This window comes from Pinus tabuliformis, chromosome 6 (assembly GCF_031772625.1).
Source record: "Pinus tabuliformis cultivar Carrire ecotype Pingquan chromosome 6, CPIR1, whole genome shotgun sequence".
NCBI classification, from domain to species: Eukaryota; Viridiplantae; Streptophyta; class Pinopsida; order Pinales; family Pinaceae; genus Pinus; species Pinus tabuliformis.
Genome location: NC_142292.1, coordinates 322,779,987 through 322,803,146, shown reverse-complemented (window position 1 = coordinate 322,803,146; position 23,160 = coordinate 322,779,987). Strand labels below are relative to the sequence as shown.

Sequence of the window (23,160 nt, the reverse complement as noted above, 5' to 3'; positions counted from 1 at the left end):
CTATTACACTAAGATCAGTTCTAATGTCCTCTTGTAACTGCGGAACTTCTTCTATAAAGGGAGATGTACCAGAAATGATCAGAGTAACTGTAGTCTCTGATGATGTTGAAACACAAGTTTCAAACAAACCAGGAGAGGTGGACTTAGTTAAATGATACCATTTTGCCCGGAATGGTTTCGTTTCTAGAGACAAAGACGGTTGACTCTGCGAATGACAGGGTTTTGATTAACTTTCTTCCACGATTGCGGATTACTTGATCAACTAAAAATTTAAAGGGGAAAATTTTATTCTGAATTAAATAAGTTTTATAACGCTTTGACACAACTTTGCTTTTTCAATTTTCAAGAGTCGAGAAAAAGCTAAAGATGACTCTAGTCACCTTCGATTTTTAATGAGCCTGAAGTGACAAGTGCTCAGATGGACCTTTTCTTTTAAGGAGTCGAAAAGGAACGAAAGTGACTACTCCGGAAATCTAGACATAGGGATTACCAAACCAATCGAAAAATTGCAATATACACCTTGGTGGTAAATTAAAGAGAAATTACCAAGGATTTTACGTATGACAATCAATCTTCCCGAATGCTGTGTTCAGTGCATTGCGATTGATAGGGCGGCAGACGCGGCTTCCTAAGGATAAAGGATATCATCGTATTGTGGTCTCCCAATATATACTCAACAGTACGGGGAGCACAAGTTCGTACTGGAACATGTCGTATCAAAGAGGAGGAATCACCCAACCTTCGATGAAAACGATAGTTACCAGGTTTTACGACCCCAGAACACGTCTCTAGCCTAGACTTCTAGATGTTGTGCGTTAGGTTCCAAAGCGTTTTTATGTTCATTGAGATTTATTTTAGAGTTGATCTTTTTTAGAAGTTTGTCTTTCAAGGTTCACCGTGTGATGTAGATGTAAAATTCCTAAATATGCAATCTAAAATGATAAACAGTCGTTTGTTTTCTTTTTAGCAATGAAAATCCTAGCTACCAAGGAAAGAAGAGTACGATTCTTTCAACAGAGAGCAAAGAGCACACACTAAATGCAATTTTCCTAAATCATTTTCCGCATGCAGTATAAATGCAAATGCACATGCATGTATTTGTTTTTCCGTTTCCTTAATGTGAGAATGCCAAAAAGGAAAACTAAGTACAGATCTAAACTATTTTCTTCAAAGCGACACTTCAACAATTTCTTTTCAAAATGAAAGGAAGACTAAGACGACACCTTCGATTTTGAATGAAAAACTGCTTCCGACAGTTCAAATATTGACAATTCAAATCAAATACAATGACAAAAGTACAATCAACTATCTAGAGGAGGAAGACTTTACAACACTCTTCTTCTTGACCCATAATGAAAATTACGACACTTTTGAATAAAAAATGATAGTTCGATTAAGCTACTTTTCACAAAGAAGGACTGTAAATGATGAAAAATACATAAAAAACACTTACAAATCCTAATCAATGGAAGTTGAATAATGTGAAGGAAGGATGCTTCAGCAATGATATACTAATCATGAGCAGCAAAACTACTGAATAGAGCTGAAAACAAGGAGGAAAAACCAAATTCCAGAGAGAGAAACAATATCTTTCAGTGATCGCACCTGTCCTTAAGGGAAACAGGGATGCATCTCACCTGCAACACAAGGGAGGTGCGATGCATACAGGCTGCCAGTTACAGACAGTGCGGTGGACCAGGGAACGAAACTGAGCTTGGTTTTCACTCAAAATTTGTAGCTAAGTTCATGATTTAGGCCGAGATATGATAGACAGTAAAAACAAAGTACAGGGGTATGATCTTATGAGGTTATTGAGCTACCACAAGGGCGCTTAGGATGTTTACAAGTTAGATGTTCAGTTCATAAACTAACCCGGAGATTGACTGAAGTAGCGTTGATTTACTTTGCACTTGCATAGCAAGGGCAGTTCGAATGCTAGCTGGCTTAACATCAGGCTCTGTCTATAGTTTATAAAGAAAACAATAGTAACAAAAAAACAAAATATTCACTCCCCAGCAGAGTCGCCATTTTGTTTCTGGGAAAACTAATGTCTTTTCGATCTGCTAGTCCCACTAAGACGGGTAGCTATCTTAGAAACAAACAATTCAAAGAACTTCAAGAATTCCTTTATGTATGATAGATAAGAGAGAAGCAAAGAAGACCATCCTGTATCTTTCGCTTGGCTCCTTGCTTGTTTCCTCTCTCCCTTGATAGAGCTTGCCACTCTTCTCCTGCTTGTCCCACTTTAGAGAATACCTATAGAGGCAAAGAAACAAAACACCATCAAAGCATCTCGATCTATGATATCATAAACAATGCAGAATCAGAAATACATTAACCATTCAATTGCATCTACAAATAACAAGATTCACAAGTACACGATTGTATTGAGGAAAACTCAAAGAACTTTATTGATATTAGAAATAGAAGAGAGGATTACAACCCAACTGTCTAATCCAGCATCATCCTCCCAGCATGAAAACCCCCTTCACCTCATGAAAAGCAAGATCACCCAACAATACAATGTCTCTTCTTAAGGAGAAACCAATAGCACTTCCTTACAAATTACAAAATTCCAGCCTTCGGATCTCTCAGATGAGGGATCCATTTATAGATATTTGCAGAGGGGTGAGTCAGCTTCTGGGTTTCTGATTAGTGTCATTTCACTGATATTTCTTGGTTCCACTTGGAGATTTCATTGATCTCCTACTCATTGATCTGATAATCACCCAATGAGTGACCTCAGTTAAGAATTATTAATTAGAGGTATTACAGACTCATGTGCTAGTGTGGGTCTATGTTATTTAAGCAACAGATCGATCAGATTGCAAATACACAGACACTTGAAATGGAAAACAACAGAGAAATACAGTAAGAAAATACAAGAACACAAAGAATTAATAAGGAGTTCACCCTATCCTCTAGGGCTACATCTCTGGTCCAGCTTCAGTGGTGGCCTTATTTTATTGTGTTTTAAGCAGAGAATTACAATGCAGGAGCTCAATATGAGTCACCTGAAACAAATTTGCTTGGCAGGGTGGTTCTTGGATTCCCCAAGCCACTAGAGTGCACAGACTCGTTTGCCTACCAGCTCTGTGACCTTCTGGTCTACAATGGAAAGAGCCCAATGTGGTGCTCAGTCCGGGCAGATCCTCTCTGGGATGGCTTGAATCCCTCAAGCTCTCTGGTGCTTGACGCTGCCTTTGGTCAACTCGGCCCTCTATCCTCTTCTGCTTTTGCTTCACTGTCTTTTTCCCTGTGTTCCGTCCTCCTCTCAGGATTTTGGTTCCTCTGTCTCTCTCTCTGACTGTGTATTCTGTCTCTGTTCATGGCTTTAAGCCATTTTTTCCATATCTGTTCAGTTCCTCTTCCGACTCCGTCGAATCGCCTTTTGCAACTGCACTTGGAGTTCCCTGGCTCGACGTCATCATCGGCTCACAGGGAGTGGCCACATGTCCTCCTGTAATGCGCCAACCTGCTTCGTTGGTTTAGTTCTTCGGTTACATCGTGGATGAAGTCTTCCTCCACTGTGGCAGTCAAAACGGACTTCAAATCCTTCTAAATCGTAGCTCATTCCTTCGTCGATTCCGCTTCCCCCATCGGGCGTGATCTCAGCCGTCCGATCTGGGACCTCTAGATCCGATGCCATACGCACGTTTCACATAGTTGACCTGCTCAACCTTTAGCGCATGATCAATGTCGGTTTTCTCTCTCCTCCGCTTGCCACACGTCGATCGTTGAGTGGGATCGCTCCAATTTCTCCAAAACCGCTTACCGTTTGAGGGCGCCCCGATCAATACCACTGGTTTTTTGGAGCACATGTCCTGCCTTGTCCTTTAGCGCTTTTTCGCTTTTCACCAACGGTTCTCCGACTCCCCACGTGTCTAAGTGCTCAGGGCTTCTCCATTTCGGCACTTTTTGCCCAGCGATGTGCTAATCACGCATCAAAATCTACCTCTGTTTCCCGATCCGGGGCTCCCAGGGGCTAATGTGGCCTCCCGCGCAGTCTCCATGGGCCTCGGCCAATGCACTTTGACTAGGGTCCTCATCGTTCCACGCTGGCTGCCATTGCCACTGGTTTAGGGTGTTTTTGATCGCTGTTTAAATTCTTTGCAGTCTGTCCCGACCTGGTACAGCCATGGATCTGTTAATCACTCTTTATGGATCCAATTAGAATCACGACCTTCCTACTAAAAAGATTTTGGACCACCAAAAGTTGGTTTTCTTTCAAGCATTGACTAAGTGAGGGTACTGCTGTCTCACTTGCCCAATCTCAATCCACTTTTCACTTCTCGGCTTTGAACCTTTGAGTCCAATTCTGAGGTACTCAAAATTTCCTCTGCGTGTTGTCCTCACCTTCTTGTCCAAGACTGTCTCTTCCTGCAATTCATTCAGATATTCAGGTAGCAGGTCATCAATAGAAGGCAATTGAATTTGCTCTTCAGGATCCTCAATCATTGAAGGTTCAAACAATCTCAAGCAATTTGCATTTACCACTGAGTAGATGTGCATGTAAGCTGGTAGATCAAGGCGAAAAGCATTTTCACCAATCTTCTAAAGTATCCTAAAAGGTCCATACCTAATAGGCTTTAGCTTTTTACCTTCACCTTGCATCATGTCTTTGCTGATATACAACCAGACCTGGTCACCAACTTGGAAACTATGCTTCATCCAATGCTTGTCATGCCTAGCCTTGTATTTGGCTTGGCTCTTTTCCAGCTGTTACTGTACTGCCTGGTGGATCTCCTGGATTTTTTCAATGAACCTAGTTGCCTTGTCCACATCACTGTGTCCATCAATCGTGGTATCTTTACCAAAGACAAAATCCAAAGGAGACCTTGGTGTGAAACCAAAACAAGTTTCAAAAGGAGATCTCTGTGTGGAAGAAAGTTTTGCTCTATTGTAAGCATGCTGCACATAACAAAAGTGTTCATCCCAAAGTTTAGGATGTTTGCTGCAATATCCTCTGAGCAACTGGATCACTATCCTGTTAACTACTTCTGTCTGGCCATCGGTTTATGGATGAAAAGCTGTGCTTTTCTTCAGTTGGGTGTCCATCAGTTCCCACAGACTTGACCAAAAATTTCCCACAAATCGGGTGTCTCGATCAGATACAATGGAAGTGGGTAATCCAAAATGAACCCATACATACTCAAAGAATAGTTTTGCAGTTTGTTCAGCTGTGATCTGTTTATTACAAGGTATCAAAATGCACATTTTGCTGAACCTATCCACAACAACATATAGATAATCATGACCTTTTCTAGACAGGCAATCCCCTAACAAAATCCATGGAAAGACTTTCCCAAGGGTGAGAAGGAATTGGTAATGGAGTGTACAGGCCTAATTTTCTATTGCTAGGCTTGCTTTTAGCACACATAGTACACCCTTTTACATATCTAGTAACTATCTCATTCATTTTTGGCCAATAACAAAATCTTTGCAGCTGTGCAACTATTTTACTTACCCCAAAGTGACCTGATATCAGAGAAGTGTGTGCCTCTCTAATTATCTTTACTCTCTCTGTTTGTGGAATGCAGAGTTTCCCACAATGATACAAGAGTCGGTCCTTCACATGATAATCCAATTCTTCTACCTTTTTGCCTTGAATCAAAGTTGCATATATATCTTTAAAGTCTATATCTTAGCATATTGTTCAATGTAGCTTTCATGTAGTACAAAATTATGCTTAAGTATAGTAGATGCATTTATAATGGGTCTAGATAACATGTCTGCAACTTTGTTATGTATGCCCCTTTTATATCCGATGACTAAATGAAACTGTTGTAGAAAACCCATCCACCTGTAATGTCTTGATTGCTGCAACTTAGTTTGGGAGTGTAGATATTGAAGTGGTTGATGATCAGTATGTATTACTGTCTCTTTGCCCATTAAATAATGTTTCCACTTTTTCACACTCTGAACTAATGCATACAATTCTTTATCATATGTCGGATAGTTAACTACTGCAGGATTAAAAGCCTCAGAATGATAACATATGGGTTTATCGTGCTGTGTCAACACTGCTCCCATGGAATAGTCACTGGTATCTGTTTGGATCTCAAATGGTCTTTGCAGATCAGGCAGTGCTAGTACAGGTGTTGTACTAATCTTTTCCTTTAAGGTGTCGAAGGCTTTCTAATGTTTGCCTCCCCACTGAAACACCTTGTTCAATCCTGTCAAAGCATGTGAGGGAGCTGCAATTGAGGAAAAGTTAGAGATGAACTTCCTCCAATATTGTGCTGCTCCTAAGAAGCTTCTCACTTTTGTAGCAGACTTGGGTTTGGGCTAGTTTACAATGACTGCCACTTTAGAGGGATCTATTTTCAATTCACCACCCCCTACTATATGACCCAAATAATTTAGAGAGGTTTTGCCAAATTCACATTTGGAGATTTTAACATAAATTTTTTCTCTTTTCAAAACATCTAATGTCTGCTTAACATGCTTTAAGTGTTCTACCCACGTTTTACTAAAAATCAGAATGTCATCCAGATACAAAATAACAAAATCATCAAGAAAAGGCCTGAGTACATCATTCATTAATCTCATGAAAGTAGCAAGGGCATTGGTCAAGCCAAAAGGCATAACCAGCCACTCATACAATCCCTGCTTTGTTTTGAAAGCAGTCTTCCATGCATCTTGCTCTGCGACCCTGACCTGATGGTATCCACTGTGCAAATCCAGCTTGGTGAAATAAGCAACTTCCTTTAATTGATATAAAAGATCATCTATGCGAGGAAGGGGATAATGATTTTTGATTGTTATATTATTCAGTGCTCGGTAGTCAATGCACATTCTCCACAAGCCATTCTTTCTCACGAAAATGATTGGTGACCCACATGGTGATGTGCTAGGCTTGATAAACCCCTTCTTGAGCAACTCCTGCACCTGCTTCTTTATTTCAGCATTCTCTAAAGCAAACAACCTGTACATTCCAATGTTAGGCAATGGAACATCTTGCTGCAAAATTATATCATGTACTATTTCCTTTTTGGGTGGCAGACCTTTAGGTTCTTGAAACATAACATCATACTTTGAAACAATCTTTTCTATATCAGCTTGCTGCTTAGCATTACAACCCTCAAATACATTGGTTTTATCAGGTTTCTTTTCCTTTACAACCATTAGTAAGAATTGTTTTCACGAATTTATCATTCTTTTCATCTGCCCTGAGTTTATGAGAGTATAATTATTTTTGAGCTTATGAGCTCTTACAAAGTATTCGATTCCATCTTTAACAAGTAGATACTTGTTCTCAGCTCTATAGAAAATGGCTTTTCTATCATATAAGTAAGGACTTCCTAAAACAATTCCACATATATCCAAAGGAATTATGTCTAACTCAACCTCATCTACAAATGTTGACCCAAAAGAAAACTTGAGTTTGCACTGTCTAGTCACTTGTAGCTGTGCTTTATCATTCAACCATCCTAATGGGTATGGTTTCTTGTGAGGTGTAGTTGCTAATCCCAATTTCTTTACAATTGCTTCAGAAATCAAATTTACTTGTGAGCCAACTCGAATATGGAAAAGCTCATGTCTTTTTCTCTCATGTTCTTCATCAATAATAGATTGAGCAGAATTACTGGTAGATGCTTCAGAATTCTTACCTTTTATACCTACTGCTGCAATGATTGTTTCATCTCCCGAGTTTGACCCCAAATCTTTCTGAATAATTGCAGCAATCTTCTTCTTCTTGCCCTCAGACTTCTTAGGTCTCAGCTCTGGATGTAGAATCCAACAATGCTCATCATCATGCCCATCCTTTTTACAGTGAGTGCATGAAGCTTTGCTTTTATGTGCAGTGTTAGCTTTCCTTGCTTTCCACTTCTGCTTTCTTTACTCCTTGCTCTTGCTTGCAGTGGGTTGGGATGGTCCCCCAACTTCTGGATTTCCATTCTTTCCTCTAGCCTTTAGATGAGTAGTTTGTATAGATACCTCATCTATACTAGTGGGATTAAACATGAGGATGGTATGCTTCATGTAGCTATGTAGACCACCAATGTACTTCAAAAGAGTCTCTGGTGAGTCTAATGAGATCCCTAGAATCAATGCTCTCTTTCTAAATTCTTGAGTGTACCCTTTCACACTTTGCCCTTTCAACTGCCGAAGAGTTTGCAAACTCATCATGGCTTGTTGCATGTAGGCCAATGGATAGAATTGCTTCTTGATGGCAGAAACAAATTCACTCCAGACAGAGATAGTCTTACCATGTCTTTTCATGTCAGCTTGGGTTCTGCCTTCCCACCAAACCAAGGCAGTGCCTCCTAGGCGTAGGCTTGCCAGCTGAATTTTGCTCTTGTCTGAGTCGATGTTCTGCACTCTGCAATACACATCAATTTGTCTAATCCAATTGTCCAACTTTTCAGCATTTAGCTCTCCATCATATATAGGCAAATCAAATTTAACATCTAGCTTGATCAAAGATGCTTTCTTATTATGCACAGGGCTATTAGGAGGTGTGAGAAAGTTTTCCTCTTTCCCTTTTCCCTTTGAGTGGTCATGGGAATGAGACTCATCTTATTCTTTATCTTGCTTGGAACCTGATGAATCTTCATCCTTATGCTTTCTAAAGTCCCTATACATTTCTTCTACCATAGACTTTATAGGAAACTTTCTATGAATTGAGGGTCTGGCCCCACAAAACCTTCCTTTGACATTGTCTTCTGAGGATAGACTTTCCCAATTTCAGGATTAGTTTTGACCAACTCTCCTTCTCCTAATTTGAGCTTTGATCTAGTGAGCATTCAACAACTAAACCAACACAAGCTTGTCTGACCTTACAGCCTAAAGCTCTGATACCACTTGATCTGATAATCACCCAATGAGTGACCTCAGTTAAGAATTATCAATTAGAGGTATTACAGACTCATGTGCTGGTGTGTGTCTATGTTATTTAAGCAACGGATCGATCATATTGAAAATACACAGACACTTGAAATGGAAAACAACAGAGAAATATAGTAAGCAAATACAAGAACACAAAGAATTAATAAGGAGTTCACCCTATCGTCCAGGGTTACATCTCCGGTCCAGCTTCAGTGGTGGCCTTATTTTATTGTGTTTTAAGTAGAGAATTACAATGCAGGAGCTCAATATGAGTCACCTAAAATAGATTTGCTTGGCAATGTGGTTCTTGGATTCCCCAAGCCACTGGAGTGCACAAACTCGTTTGCCTACCAGCTCTGTGACCTTCTAGTCTACAATGGAAAGAGCTCAATGTGGTGCTCAGTTCGGGTAGATCTTCTCTGGGATGGCTTGAATCCCTCAAGCTCTCTAGTGCTCAACGCTGCCTTTGGTCATCTCGGCCCTCCATTCTCTTCTGCTTTTGCTTCACTGTCTTTTTCCCTGTGTTCCATCCTTTTCTTGGGATTCTGGTTCCTCTGTCTCTCTCTCTCTAACTATGTATTCTGTCTCTGTTCATGGCTTTAAGCCATTCGTTTCCATGTCTGTTCAGTTCCTCTTCTGCCTCCGTCGAATCACCTTCTGCAGCTGCACTTGGAGTTCCCTGGCTCGGCGTCATCATCGGCTCACAGGGAGTGGCCACATGTCCTGTAACGCACCAGCCTGCTTTGTTGGTTCAGTTCTTCGGTTACATCGTGGATGAAGTCTTCCTCCACTGTGGCGGTCAAAATGGACTTCAAATCCTTCTAAATCACGGCTCATTCCTTCGTCAATTCCGCTTCCCCCATCGGGCGCGATCTCAGCCGTCCGATCTGGGGCCTCCAGATCCGATGCCATACGCACGTTTCACGCGATTGGTTTGCTCGAACCTTAGTGCGAGATCAATGGCGGTCTTCTCTCTCCTCCGCTTGCCACGCGTCGATCGTTGAGTGGGATCGCTCCAATTTCTCCAAAACCGCTTACCGTTTGAGGGTGCCCCAATCAATACCGCCAGTTTTTCGGAGCACGGGTCCCGCCTTAGCGCTTTTTCGCTTTTCGCCCGTGGTTCTCCGGCTCCCCACACGTCTGAGTGCTCGGGGCTTCTCTATTTCGGCCCTTTTCACCAAGCGATGCGCGATTAGCTCCGCATCAAAATCCACCTCTGTTTCCCGATCTGGGGCTCCCAGGGGCTAATCCGGCCTCCTGCGCAGTCTCCATGGACCTCGATCAACGCGCTTTAACCAGGGTCCTCGTCATTCCACGTTGGCTGCCATTTCCACTAGTTCAGGGTGTTTTTGATCCCTGTTTAAATTCTTTGCAGTCTATCCTGACCTGGTACAACCATGGCTCTGTTAATCACTCTTTATGGATCCAATTCGGATCACTCATCCTTGGGTGAATTCAGAGAGGCAAGTGTCATATGAGCAGTTTCTAGAAGATTCTTTGGGTTTCCGCTTAGCAAACTGCCTCTGCCATTTGCTACTCTCGCCTGTCGCACCCTACAGAAGGCTCTTTCAATATGCATCGCACCTGGCCAGTGTAGCAGCTAGTATGCATCACACCCTAAGCATGGAGCAGTCTGTATGGTCCAGTTTTGGCCATTTCTGAGTGGTTTTAGGTAGAACTTCCAGGAAATGATGTAATCAGTTGACCATGATCCTTTAGGGTATGAAACAACACTTTTAGGGGTTTAAGAGCCCTTGGTTTATCGACATATGTGATTGGGGTTGCAGTGCCCAAATATGTCTATAACAGAAAGAGAGTGAAACAAGAGGCTAGCTAGGCTAATTGGAGCCTTCTGAAGCCAATGGGATAGTCCAGAGAAGCTTAAAAAGTCATCTTCATGGAGGTTTTCATCCAGGGAGATTTTGGAGCTCAGGGCCACCAGGAGTTGGAGGCAGTTGTAGGAGCTACCAGTACTCGTTCTCAGCGAACCAATAGTCATTCCTGAATGTAATGAGCATTCTGAATCCATTGCAGGGATTTTTAGAAGCATTTGAATACTTCTAAAGGTCGAGATGCTATAGGGAAGTTTCAAGCAACCTAGTGCCAACCATGGAGGAAGGCCTAGTTTGGGGATGCAGTGCTCATTTTGAGCAAATGATCAGTCCATTTTCGGTGTCTGATATGTGCTAGAGACAATAGATGAGTTTCAATGACAGTTAAAGAATTCTGAAGGAGTTAGTGCCATCAAGAAGCTCAGGGTAGCTCAGAGCACTGATTGAAAGAATTAAGTCTAAGGGAGCTTAGATCTGTTTGCAGAATGATGAAAACCATGGCAGGGATATAGATGGTATTCTAAGCCCATTGGTTCAATTCAATAGCCTTTGGAGTTAAGTGTGGAACTTGTAAAAGAAACTTTTCCATAATCCCAAAGAGCTAAGTCAAGATGACAAAAGCTTAAGGAGACGTAGCCCATGATATTCGGGTGAACTCCTAGATTAAATTTGTTGTTATGTGTTGATGTTTATTCGCTGCATTATATGGCTCTTATATGTGTTTAATATCAACAGAAACAAATGGACTTAAAGCACTTAAACAATTAAAATCAAAAGACATACACCTGATTCAAGTATTTAATTCCGCAAATGTCATATATAAGCTAGATCATTTATTTGTTAAATTGAGTGGGAGGTTCTTGTAAGCATAACAAGTTATCAAACCCCCATTTCAGGCCAATACTCGATCTCCTAGGCGACCTTAAGGAAGTGGAATCGATGGAAACCCACAACACAAACCTTCTATACCTGGTATAGGACTCCCATAAGCCTTCCCAGTCATCCCCATGGCCAGTCCTTGGGCCCCACTAATTTTTAGACCATTAAACCCATGAACTCTCCCTTGATATGGACAAGAGTGCATCTGGGAGGCTCCATCCACTCCCAGAGGAGGGCATGGGTGCGTCTAAGGACTTTTCTTCTCAGACCTATGCCTGCAACTTCGAGATTTGTACCACTTTTCAAGCCCGGAATCCAGGTCACTGCCCAGAAACCCTTGTAGCTTTCAGAATCCATAATTTACATGATGAGAAGACTTACAAATAAAAAACTGACTCCAGGACTATGCCTGACCATCCCCAACTAGGATTGAAATTTTGTCAAACACTTGGCATCATTGATATCTAAAGGAAATGAATACAAGATAGAGCATAAATTACAGATAACTCATATGAAACTTGAAAAGAAGGATCATCATCCTCTTCCCTTAACTCTTTTGACATCAATTAGGTCTTGCCTCCATTATCATTTCAGTTACAAGTAAATACATGAAATAACCATGACTATAACCAATCACATAACCATGCTTATTACCAACATTAAACCATGTAAATAACAATAAGATAACAACCATTAAGGCCACATAATAACAAGTACAAAAATAAGAGAACTTAGATTTTATTAAGCATAGGTAAGAGCTAACTAGGTTAGGGACTTCCATGTACCACCGGATCATAGACATGACTGAACCAAATCTTTCTTTCAGCCAGTCACCCTCGTGTCATATTCCAAGCATGAATGTGGGATATCATGGATAAAACAATCCAAAAATAACCAAGGGAATCCATAGGTTAAACCACCTCCACCCTCACCAACCTGTGATCTCACCAAAATCGACACCGAGATCACAAAACCAAACCGAGCTTGGAATTCCTCCAGACTCCATCACTATCCTTGAGGAATTTTCCATCTCCTTGTCTCTCAGGCTTTACCGAAATCCACACCAGATCACTAGGCCCTAAACTGAGACTCCACCCTCAGGATTTACTATGTATCCCGCCTAAACCGGTTGAGGGATTCCTAGGCCTTTGGGAATTTTCCTGAAACCACCTCCGCCTCGGATTACAAAACCATCTGGCAATTCCAAAGCTCAAAATCGAGAAACAATCCCATCACACCATGGCTATCTGGAAAAATTCAAGGCAAGGCCTAAAACCACTATCATAACCTGGGAAGACCATGCCACTGACAACCAGAGAACCAAATACCAACATGCAAAGCCATGCATGTCAAAACCAACTAGGAAATCACACATGCAATATGTTACCTGCAAGTATTCCTGCTGAAGCTGTTTGATCCTGCTCTTCCTTGCTTGCTATTTGATTTCCTTTCTTTTCCTTGTCCTTCCTTTGCTTGCTTTTCCCTTCCTTGCTCCAAGAAAAATCTAAGTTTCCAAGAGTGTGAGAGAGAGAACAATGAGAGAGCTCCAAAACTAAATTGCCAAAACGTTACACTCACCAAACTTGAGAAAAATCTTTCCAACTGATCCTTAGAAGTATTTTTTATCAATGAGGCCTCTATTTTCTTCATTTTCCATTATTTTCCTTCAATTTCTCCTCACATGCAACATGTGACCTTTCACCTTCCCTTTCTCCTATTTTCCTTTATTTTCATAAATAAATGTGCCAAAATACTTTTTTTCCTTTTTAATGCCTTATCCATTGCCTTTTCCAATGTCCCTTAGCCATAAACACATGTCCCTTAGCCATAAACACATCCACTGATTCCCACTAGGATATCTTTGCCCAACATTCATCTTGTAATACATGTCCCTATTTACCCAACATTCATCTTGGAATACATGTCTCTTAACCGTGGTCTTGTTTTTGTCTTTATTAACTTTTATTACATGAAATTTTAACCAGGGTTGTTACACATGGTTTCTTGGTGCATTCGTTAGAGAAGATAATATCATTGGTCTTGTTTTTGTCTTTATTAACTTTTATTACATGAAATTTTAACCAGGGGTTGTTACACATGCTTTCTTGGTGCATTCGTTAGAGAAGATAATATCATTGGTCTTGTTTTTGTCTTTATTAACTTTTATTACATGAAATTTTAACTAGGAGTTGTTACACATGCTTTCTTGGTGCATTCCTTAGAGAAGATAATATCATTGGTCTTGTTTTTGTCTTTATTAACTTTTATTACATGAAATTTTAACCAGGGGTTGTTACACATGCTTTCTTGGTGCTTTAGTTAGAGAAGATAATATCATCCTGTATGAGGATCGAGGGATGTTTTCAAATGATCATCATGGTCTAGTTTGGTACATGAAATTTTAACCACAAGTTGTTACACATGCTTTCTTGGTGCATTCGTTAGAGAAGATAATATCATCGTATGAGGATCGAGGGATGTTTTCAAATGATCATCATGGTCTAATTTGGTATTTTACAGAGAAGGTCTTTCCCACATAGGTTGGAGTATGGATGTGAGAAAATTATGGTTTTGGGGACTCTAAAGAGGTATTCCAAGGATTTCATTTATTGTTTTTTTCTATGGGATTTGATGTTTATGATATTTTTTTGGAGTTGAATCTGTTAACATGGGAGTCAAAGGCCTTTGCCTTGTGGTATTATTTAATTCTCAATATGCCACTTTGTTTGGTGATGGATATAGTTTGTCATGGTGTCCCTCTTTTGGCATTAAATGAGCCATTTCAAAATTCCTTTTCTTTAGTTGGATCTTTCTAGTTGCCCTTTGTGCACTCTATTCCAAAGTCACAATCTTGAATTTTTACTGAAAAAGTTCATTCTACATGTTTTTAGTTGTAGAAATTTTATCAACTCTCTATGTGAGCTTTCCATTCAAGTGCTTTTCTTTTAGGGTTTTGATCTCAAATTTAGGTTATCAACTCTCTATGTGAGCTTGCCATTCAAGTGCTTTTCTTTTAGGGGTTTGATCTCAAATTTAGGTAGTGTAAGGAGCTTTTAGCGATGCATGATGAAGATGAGGATGAAACCACAAATATAATGAGGCTCAAGCTTTGATATGACTATTTCGTTTCCCCCTTAATTATGACTATGGAGCTAATTATAAATTATAAATCTCAAATGAACAAAATTGATGATGAGATAAAGTTGATAAAAACTTAAATTGAAGAAATCAAATTGCAAATTACTAGAAATAGTCAAGACTCTTGATACTCATTCAATTATGTAAACATAAAAAGCTTAAAGCTACCATATCTTAATGAGCCTACAAACCAAAATATGAACAAGATGAAGATCCTAAAGACTAATATTTCATAAAATACAAATTTTACTTATATGTAAAAACCTTCTAAAATGTTTTTAATTATAAAAACTTGAGAAATTTTGTATAATATATAAAAAGAAAATTTAAACAATTATTTATTTTAATAATTACATTCATAAATTCTATAAAATCAATTTTTGATCTTTGATATATTACTGCATTGTTCATTTAAAAAAAATACAAAATTTACCATTATAATTTAAAAAAGGGGCAAAAATCTGACTAAACATATACATACCATTTCAAAGCCTAATCTCCTCTTGGGAAATAGAATAACACATTTCTAACTGGATCCCACCGTTCCTTCCGATATGCATTAATTCCATGCATGGAAACAACTCAAGAGCATGCTCTAGAATCTCTTCTCAGTTGAATAGACCAATTTTTAGTGGAATGGCAGATTCATCCTCCATCGAGTCCAGTCTAACCCTGAGAATATAAAGAAAAAGCTAAAGCCCAAGACTAAAAAGTTAGTCAAAATGGTGGACGAAATCACTGAAAGAATATATTAAAGAATCCATGTGCTCTACGTAGATTCAAACCAGGCATTTCCCTTAACTATCTTCCATGGACCCGGGTGAAAAAGGGAAACCTCTTGGAGCCCTAGAGCCACTCATGTCAACTTTCACGACCACCCAACAAGAGAACATTAACACCTCACCAACTACATCGTCCATAAAGTATTCAATACATTTTTATTTTGATTTTTATTGGCCTGTCATCCAATCAAACATTTGAATAATATCATTAAAATAAATATTTCAATACTAATTTTATATTATATCCTTCGTAAGTTTGGTTAGTACAATATAAATTAATGTTAAAAATGGATATAATAAGCTTTACCTAACACCAGGGACTGGACTAATAATGGGAATATAGCCTAGCCTTTTTGAATTTCAAATTGATGTATGAGAACTTGACGGCAAATTAATATAATTTAATGTAAAATCGTAACCTAACTTAACCGAACCCTTTTTTCTAACGCAAAGAAAGTCATTAATTAAAAAAATTTGAACATTTTCTTTGGAATTTCTCAACCGACTTAAAAGCATAACGCCAATTTTGCTTCGAACTCTAAATATTCAACGACTCAATCTCTTCGGCAGAGTTCGGCCGGGCCACTGTCGTATTATATTGTCTCTGTTTTACTCTTTCAGTCTCAGCATGGCTGCCCACACGTTGTGGAACTCATTTGTATAATATTGAATAGATTGTTCTTCGTTGCATCAATGGTTGACTACGCTTATACCACTCTGCGCTAGCTGAATGCTATCAACTAACATTGGGAATTTTTTATTTTATTTTATTTAATGGGAAGAATTGGTAATTGGGTAGGTTTCATAACAGATGGAATACTATAATCTAGTGAAAATATTTATCGATTGAAATTAAATTTTAATTTCAATTTATATAATATTTTATAACACAAATATTATAATTTAACTGTAACTAAATGTTTATTTCCTCTGGTTACTAATTGCTATAATTTTCATTAATAATGCACTAATTAAAAGTCATAGTTACCAAATTATCTGAATTGGAGGTAAAAAATTATGAAATTTTGTTAATAATCAGAAAGCATAGTTACAAAATTTATTCCAATTAGAAAAAAAATATGAATTTCGCCAATTTCGCCAATTCGATTAAGTGCCTAACAATTTCACGAAATTCAATGTGAATAATTTAAAGGTTAATGTGACTAGGTTAATCTAGCTTACCAACAGGGATGGTTAATTCTCTGGCAAAGGATGCCTTCTAAACACAAAATTATATCTAATCGATCATCCGGACTGAAAATCTATGAAAATCTATGGTTCATGTTCAGATGGATTATTCATTTTCTAGTATAGGATGCCCTATGAACAAAAATACATAAAAGTATGAAGAATGAAAGAGAGTTGAAAGTAAACTGAATTGGATTTGTTTTTTAATTTTGGTTATTTTAATTTTGTTCTTGTTTTTAAAGATATAGAAAACCCAGAAAAGAGGAAATGAGAATATGTAAAAGTCATCTTAATTTAACCAGTTATTTTATTTCTAGCCAAATTATATATAAATAAATTTTGAATATAAATTTTATTGAGCTGAGTGGCTTATCTTATAGCCTAGTATGAGGGGATGTGTAAGTTTGTTGGTACGTCCTTAAAAAAAATGAATACTCAGTAATTAGTAGTAAAAGAAAGTGTGAATAAAATGTTTAAACCTTATACTTTTCAAAAATATTTCATTAAGAGATTTAGATAAATTATTTGAAGATTTATGTTAACTAATTTATGTCAATATCAACTTCATATATATCTATATATAGAAAAAAATAATTTTTTATGGTTAAATTTTTTATTTGACCCTATATATATTCTATTTAGTATTCAAAAATATAATTTAAACAATGAAGAATAACACATTGTATTTTGCACTATAAAAAAGTTTGTAAGTGAAAAGATTCTTCTCGGCTCATATTAGATTCGTACTTAACATGGATCTATCCTAATAAATGTATGTAGGAAGGATTTTACACAAATAAGATGTGAAATTTTCTCTGACCTTTTGTTAACTCGAATTCATATTAGCTTTATATTTAAAATGGATCTATACCGATAAATGCAAATATTTTCTTTTCATAAAAATAAAATTTGAAATAAAAAAATATTAAATCTAAATTCTCGAAAATAAAAAAAAAAAAAAAAAAATAAATAATAATTTTTTTGATAAATTTTATTTGTAAAATTGTTATATTATCTAGAATTAATAAAAATTATTTAAAGTTTAAAATAAGTAAATAAAAACTTAGTATTATGATGTCTATTATAAAATCTTTTTGGAACTGACCTTTTTTTCATTTGAATTTTTACATATCGAATTTGAATTTGAATTTTTACCCTCTCTGATTCGAGACTTGGGCAGAGTTGGAATACTGATTCTCTTACGTCTATTGCTGCTCTACATCAATTAATTCAACATTGGATAATATAAACAAAAAATAAGCGAAGGAGACCTTGTCGCACCTGAGCGTTGGTAAGACGTGTTGAAAATTTCAGCAGTCGCAGACGTGTAAGGTACTCCAAGCAATGCCTGACTTCAACTATATTGAACGACGGTCATTTTTGAACTACAGAGAGAGACAGAGTCATCCGCGCCGCGTCCGACAACAAAAGGAATGCACATTGCAAACTATAGATATAACGCCTCCTCCGGTGACACATTAAGCCGTTGTGCGATTCACTATTTCATTCTCTCTTCTCAGAATAGGTCATCTTGCTTTTTGGCTTAGGCTGACACTTGCAGCACAGGGCAGAATATTTCTTCGTACTTCTGAGAAATATCATCAATTCGTTTTGTGAGCATTTTTTCCTTCATTCGTTCGTGCATAATGGGAATGGGAGGTATTTCTAACCAACATCAAGAACATGAAGAGAATGAATTATCAAACAAAAACTCAAGTCCTCACCTCCTTTCGCCCTTCCAAATGGGTCAGCTACGTCTATCTCACAGGTAATTTTTCGTATTGATTATAGCTAGGAGTTTGGGTTTCTTACCCACAAGTTACTTCTTCACAAATAAAAGATTATTATAACCCAATTGAATATTAACATTCTTATTATTATTATTATAATAATATTCTCTTCAACATTATTTAGTAATGGGTGCTAACTCATGGTGCAACTACTAGCAGAGTTGTGTTAGCTCCCATGACCCGATGCCGTGCACTGGACAGCATCCCTCAGCCTTCCCATGTGGAGTTCTATTCTCAGAGAACGACGAGAGGAGGCCTCCTCATCACCGAAGCAAACGCAGTCTCACAGCGAGCCATCGGGTACGCTCCCCTCATCACCTGCGCCATTCTGTACCTCCCTTAAATTTCATAAATTAGATGCACATTCTTTCAGGTGGTGTTTACTATAAGATTTCTGGTTTGGGTTCGTAAAATCTCTCACGATTTAGGTTGGAATTCAGTTGAATCTTGTCCAATTACCAGTTGACATTGACAGATATCTACGAATTTTTTTCCAAATAAATAATGTTGAAGGAATATTTCTGACATAGTATCGTAATAACAAAGCCTTTTATGTAATGTTGTGCAGATTCTCCCATTCTCCCGGCATTTTCAACGATGAGCAAGTCAAGGCCTGGAAAAATGTTGTAGACGCAGTTCATGAGAAGGGCGGCATCATTTTCTGCCAGATATGGCACGTCGGCAGGGCGTCGCACACAGGTCCGAAATCAATATATACTTTGAACTCTTCTACGCTACAGATAGATTATTTTAGCTAATCTTTTAGCTAATCTAAAGATTTTGGGTACATAGATTATTTTAGCTAATCTAAAGATTTTGTACCATTTTGGGTACAGTATGTTTAAAGATTTTGGTAGATTTTCTAAATATTATTTCGGAATATTTTGGGATTTGATTGTAGATTTTTAAAATATTTTGGAGAGTTCAATTTATTTCTCTCTTGATGTTTTTTTTTCTCAGTAAAAACTAATTTTATTAAGGGGAAATATAATACAATAAGACATTACAGCCAAGAGAAGCAGGAACAGGCCAGCCGGAAAGGATAATCTATTCACCTGGGCCCCTAGAAGAGAGGATTGCTGAGCAAGAAGAGTCAAGAAGAACAGAGGAGCAAGAACAGAGCAGAGGATTCTACCCAACATGGGTGGAATCTACTATTCCCCATTTTTTCCCTTTCTTTTTACCAACTTTGACCCATTCAGGAGGGCACTTCTGATATGGCAAGATTTGCAAACTGAGCTAGGCAGACTGAGAGGTTTCCTTATTTGAATACTTCTCTCTCGATGTTAGATTGTAAAATCTGAGTAATTTTTAAGTAGATTGCAGATTCTAAAAATCAATTGTGGAATCTGATGATCAAGAAAAATCTCAAACAATTAATCTCTTTCATCAAAAGAGATGTCAAACAATTAACCTCCCTCCTCATAATCAAATTCTAAAATATTCCCTAAATCTACACAACCATACATTTCATATTATTATCTTATTTATTTATATTTAAAATATAAAACGACCATGGAAGTGGCACTCACTCCCAACAATTTTAAGAAATGGGTCCGAAAGATATTAAGATTAGGTTTCGGGAGTAAACTGAGTCTGCGGTGCAGTATACAATATTAAGAGTTTATATTATTCACAATCTCTGCGTTGTTTTGTTTATTTGATAACGCAGTTTATCAGCCCAACCAGGGAGCCCCGTTGTCATCCACCAGCAAGCAAATTCCAGAACAGTGGGGCATCTTAATGCCAGACGGCTCTAGCGGTACCTGCTCCAAACCCCGCGCCCTCGCGACGGCAGAAATCCCTGAAATAGTGGACCAGTTTCGCAGAGCTGCCAGAAATGCAAAGCTGGCGGGGTTTGATGGCGTGGAAATACACGGAGCTCATGGTTACCTAATCGACCAATTTCTCAAAGACGGCATCAACGACAGAACCGACGAATACGGCGGAAGCATCGAGAACCGCAGCCGTTTCGCTCGCGAAATTGTGGAGGCAGTGGCGGAGGAGATTGGGGTGGAGCGCACCGCCATACGGTTGTCTCCTATCATAGACCACAATGGGGCAACGGACTCCGATCCTGTGGCACTCGCCCGCCACTTAATGCGTGTCCTGAATCGTTACCGTCTGGCCTATCTGCATGTCACCGAACCACGCTTCACCAGGCAAGGGCTCAAGCAAGCTTATCCGGAGGAGGCCGAGGTCATGGCCGCTGAAATGTGGAATACGATTAGAGGGGAGTACAGAGGACGGCTGATGAGGAGCGGGGGATATGTTCGAGAAAGTGGCATGGAAGCCGTGTCAAACGGCCATGCAGACATGATCTCCTTCGGCCGTCTATTCATTTCGAATCCAGACCTGCCTCTCAGATTCGCCATTGATGCGAAGCTCAACGAATATGACAGATCCACTTTCTACACTCATCATCAGGTTGCCGGATACACCGATTACCCATTTCACATCAATTCTCCAAAAGCAAATATAATAGCTAATCAGATCTAAATTTCGAAATACAAAACTACAAATTCTCCACATACTCAGGTTCAGCTGTCTAGCAGGGGCATTCTCTGCAAATTATTGTAAAACACAATTGTCCATGGACTACGAAGTTCAAACTATTCTTTGTAGAAAAATAAACGGATAATACTGTAAATTTCACACCTATATGTCGCAATTTTCTTTAAAGTGCTTGTATTAGCGAGGCCAAAAAGCTTGCAACCAGGGCTCATGTATTGTTTAAGCCTGCTGAGTGTGCAACGGTCATGTATTGTTCAAGTCTGCTGAGCAGAGATGCCCGAGCGGCAGCCATAATATACACAGAGACGAAGTCGAACTGGTGCCACAATTGTCAACACACACATATTTCTAGTCTCATCGTAGAATAACAAATTGACGAGTTTTCTAAAACTGAAAAAACAATCCTCAATTGTGACAGAATGGACCTGGAAATTAGTGGTCAAACCTATTGCCTGACGTTCTCAATGATACGTCCCAAGCGGGATGGCAATTCAGTTAAAAGCGCACGGAGTGACTCTGAATAGGCTTAGATTAGATGGCTGTGTGGATCATTGTATTCAGACGCATTTAGTATGTGCACATATTCCCATGTTCTAACATTGGAAGATGTTTTCACTCAGCTTAAGAGAAAATTAAATTAAATAATAATAAAAAATATTTATTTAATAAAATTAAAAAGAAAAGTTAATTTTGATGGGTGTAATTTAAATTTCCAAAAATTTTGTTAGATTTTGATCAAAAAACAGATATTCTATTTTATCATAGAAATAAGATCATGAAAGATCCAATTAGATTGGTATTTTCTTAAGGTCTTACGGGCCAAATTGGTCTTAGTGCATCATCATCATCATCATTATTTCTATATTTTGATTTTTCCTATTTAAAATAAATAAATGAAGATTTATTAAAACGATTAAATTTCCTAAATATATTTGTATTGGTGCAAAACTTTACTTGTAACTTTTTAAATTGTTTTTAATTTTATTTTTTAAAGATAACATCTCTTTTATTAGGTTGTAGAGTGGTTTTAACTTGGTTTTAAAATAATTTTAAATTGTCTCTAAACATTTTGACGATGAGCCACACTAGTTGGTTCGAAACACGTCGACATTTGTCTGTCTACATGTGATTTACGTGGAAGTTATTCTTTCAACTATTATGGATCAAAGAAGCCTCAATTCATTTTGACTTCGTCAAATTACTTAAAAATAAAAGTTAAAATAAAAATTAAATAAAAATAAAAAAGAAATTAGTAAAGTAAAAGCATTTATTATTAAAATCAAATAAAAAATAATAAAGAAAAATAACATTAAAATAAAAATAACTTCTTGGTATTCACCAAGAATCCTTGATATTAGCCCATGGTATTCATGTGGAATATAACCCATATAAAGGGGAAAATTAAACGAGCCTAAATCCATCTGAATACCAAGAATCCTTGATATTAGCCCATGGTATTCATGTGGAATATAACCCATATAAAGGGGAAAATTAAACGAGCCTAAATCCATCTGAATACCAAGCGCCTATATGGATCAAATCCCTAGAGATGCAAACCTCTTTTATAGTGAAAAGAGATTTGATCTCTCTCGGCTTTGTAGATCTAGAATTAAGAAGGATTTACGCTGATATATCTTAAAGTGTAAATTTGTACAAAACTTATTTAAATTGAATTTATGTTTTTAAATAGTTACTTAGATAAAAAAATATTGATTTTACTTTTTCTTAATAATAATAATAATAAAGTTTTATTTTTAATAAAAAAATACATATCAATGTGAAAGTAAATTTAAATTTATTTTTGAGTTAAAACTAAAAATAAAAAAAGATTGTTACTTTTAAAACATATCAATAATAGTTTTGCTGGCTTAAAAGGTCAATAAGGTTGGTAGTGTGACAAATATTGTGAAAATTAGATCAAATATGAGTATAAGATGGACAATCTAAGAGAAAGTGTTTTTCATCTTCCACCCTCTTAGTAGTGCAAAGGTGACACACTCTTTCATCCCATGTTTTGGGAATTGACCCATGCCTAGTTTCATTATGAAGTTCATGAGAATTAGTTTTTATCTTAGCAATATTTATTTTCTTCTTAATACTAGTCAAGATAGATAGATTTTTTGATATTCAAGATTGGAGTTGATCACCTCCTTATAATATCTCAATTTTCTTTTCCCTCTAACTCTTTATTGTTGCAAATTTTCT

At 37.8% G+C, this 23,160-nt stretch overlaps 1 protein-coding gene across 1 annotated transcript; it reads left to right on the top strand.

Annotated features, from left to right (window-relative positions):
• Positions 1-18,135: 18,135 nt before the first annotated feature.
• On the top strand, positions 18,136-21,283 carry LOC149258597 (12-oxophytodienoate reductase 7-like). Its single transcript, XM_089372220.1, has 4 exons — positions 18,136-18,419; positions 18,601-18,741; positions 19,010-19,140; positions 20,114-21,283. The coding sequence occupies exons 1-4, from the start codon at positions 18,298-18,300 to the stop codon at positions 20,938-20,940; spliced, it is 1,221 nt and encodes a 406-aa protein (XP_089228346.1). The 5' UTR covers positions 18,136-18,297; the 3' UTR covers positions 20,941-21,283.
• Positions 21,284-23,160: the final 1,877 nt, after the last annotated feature.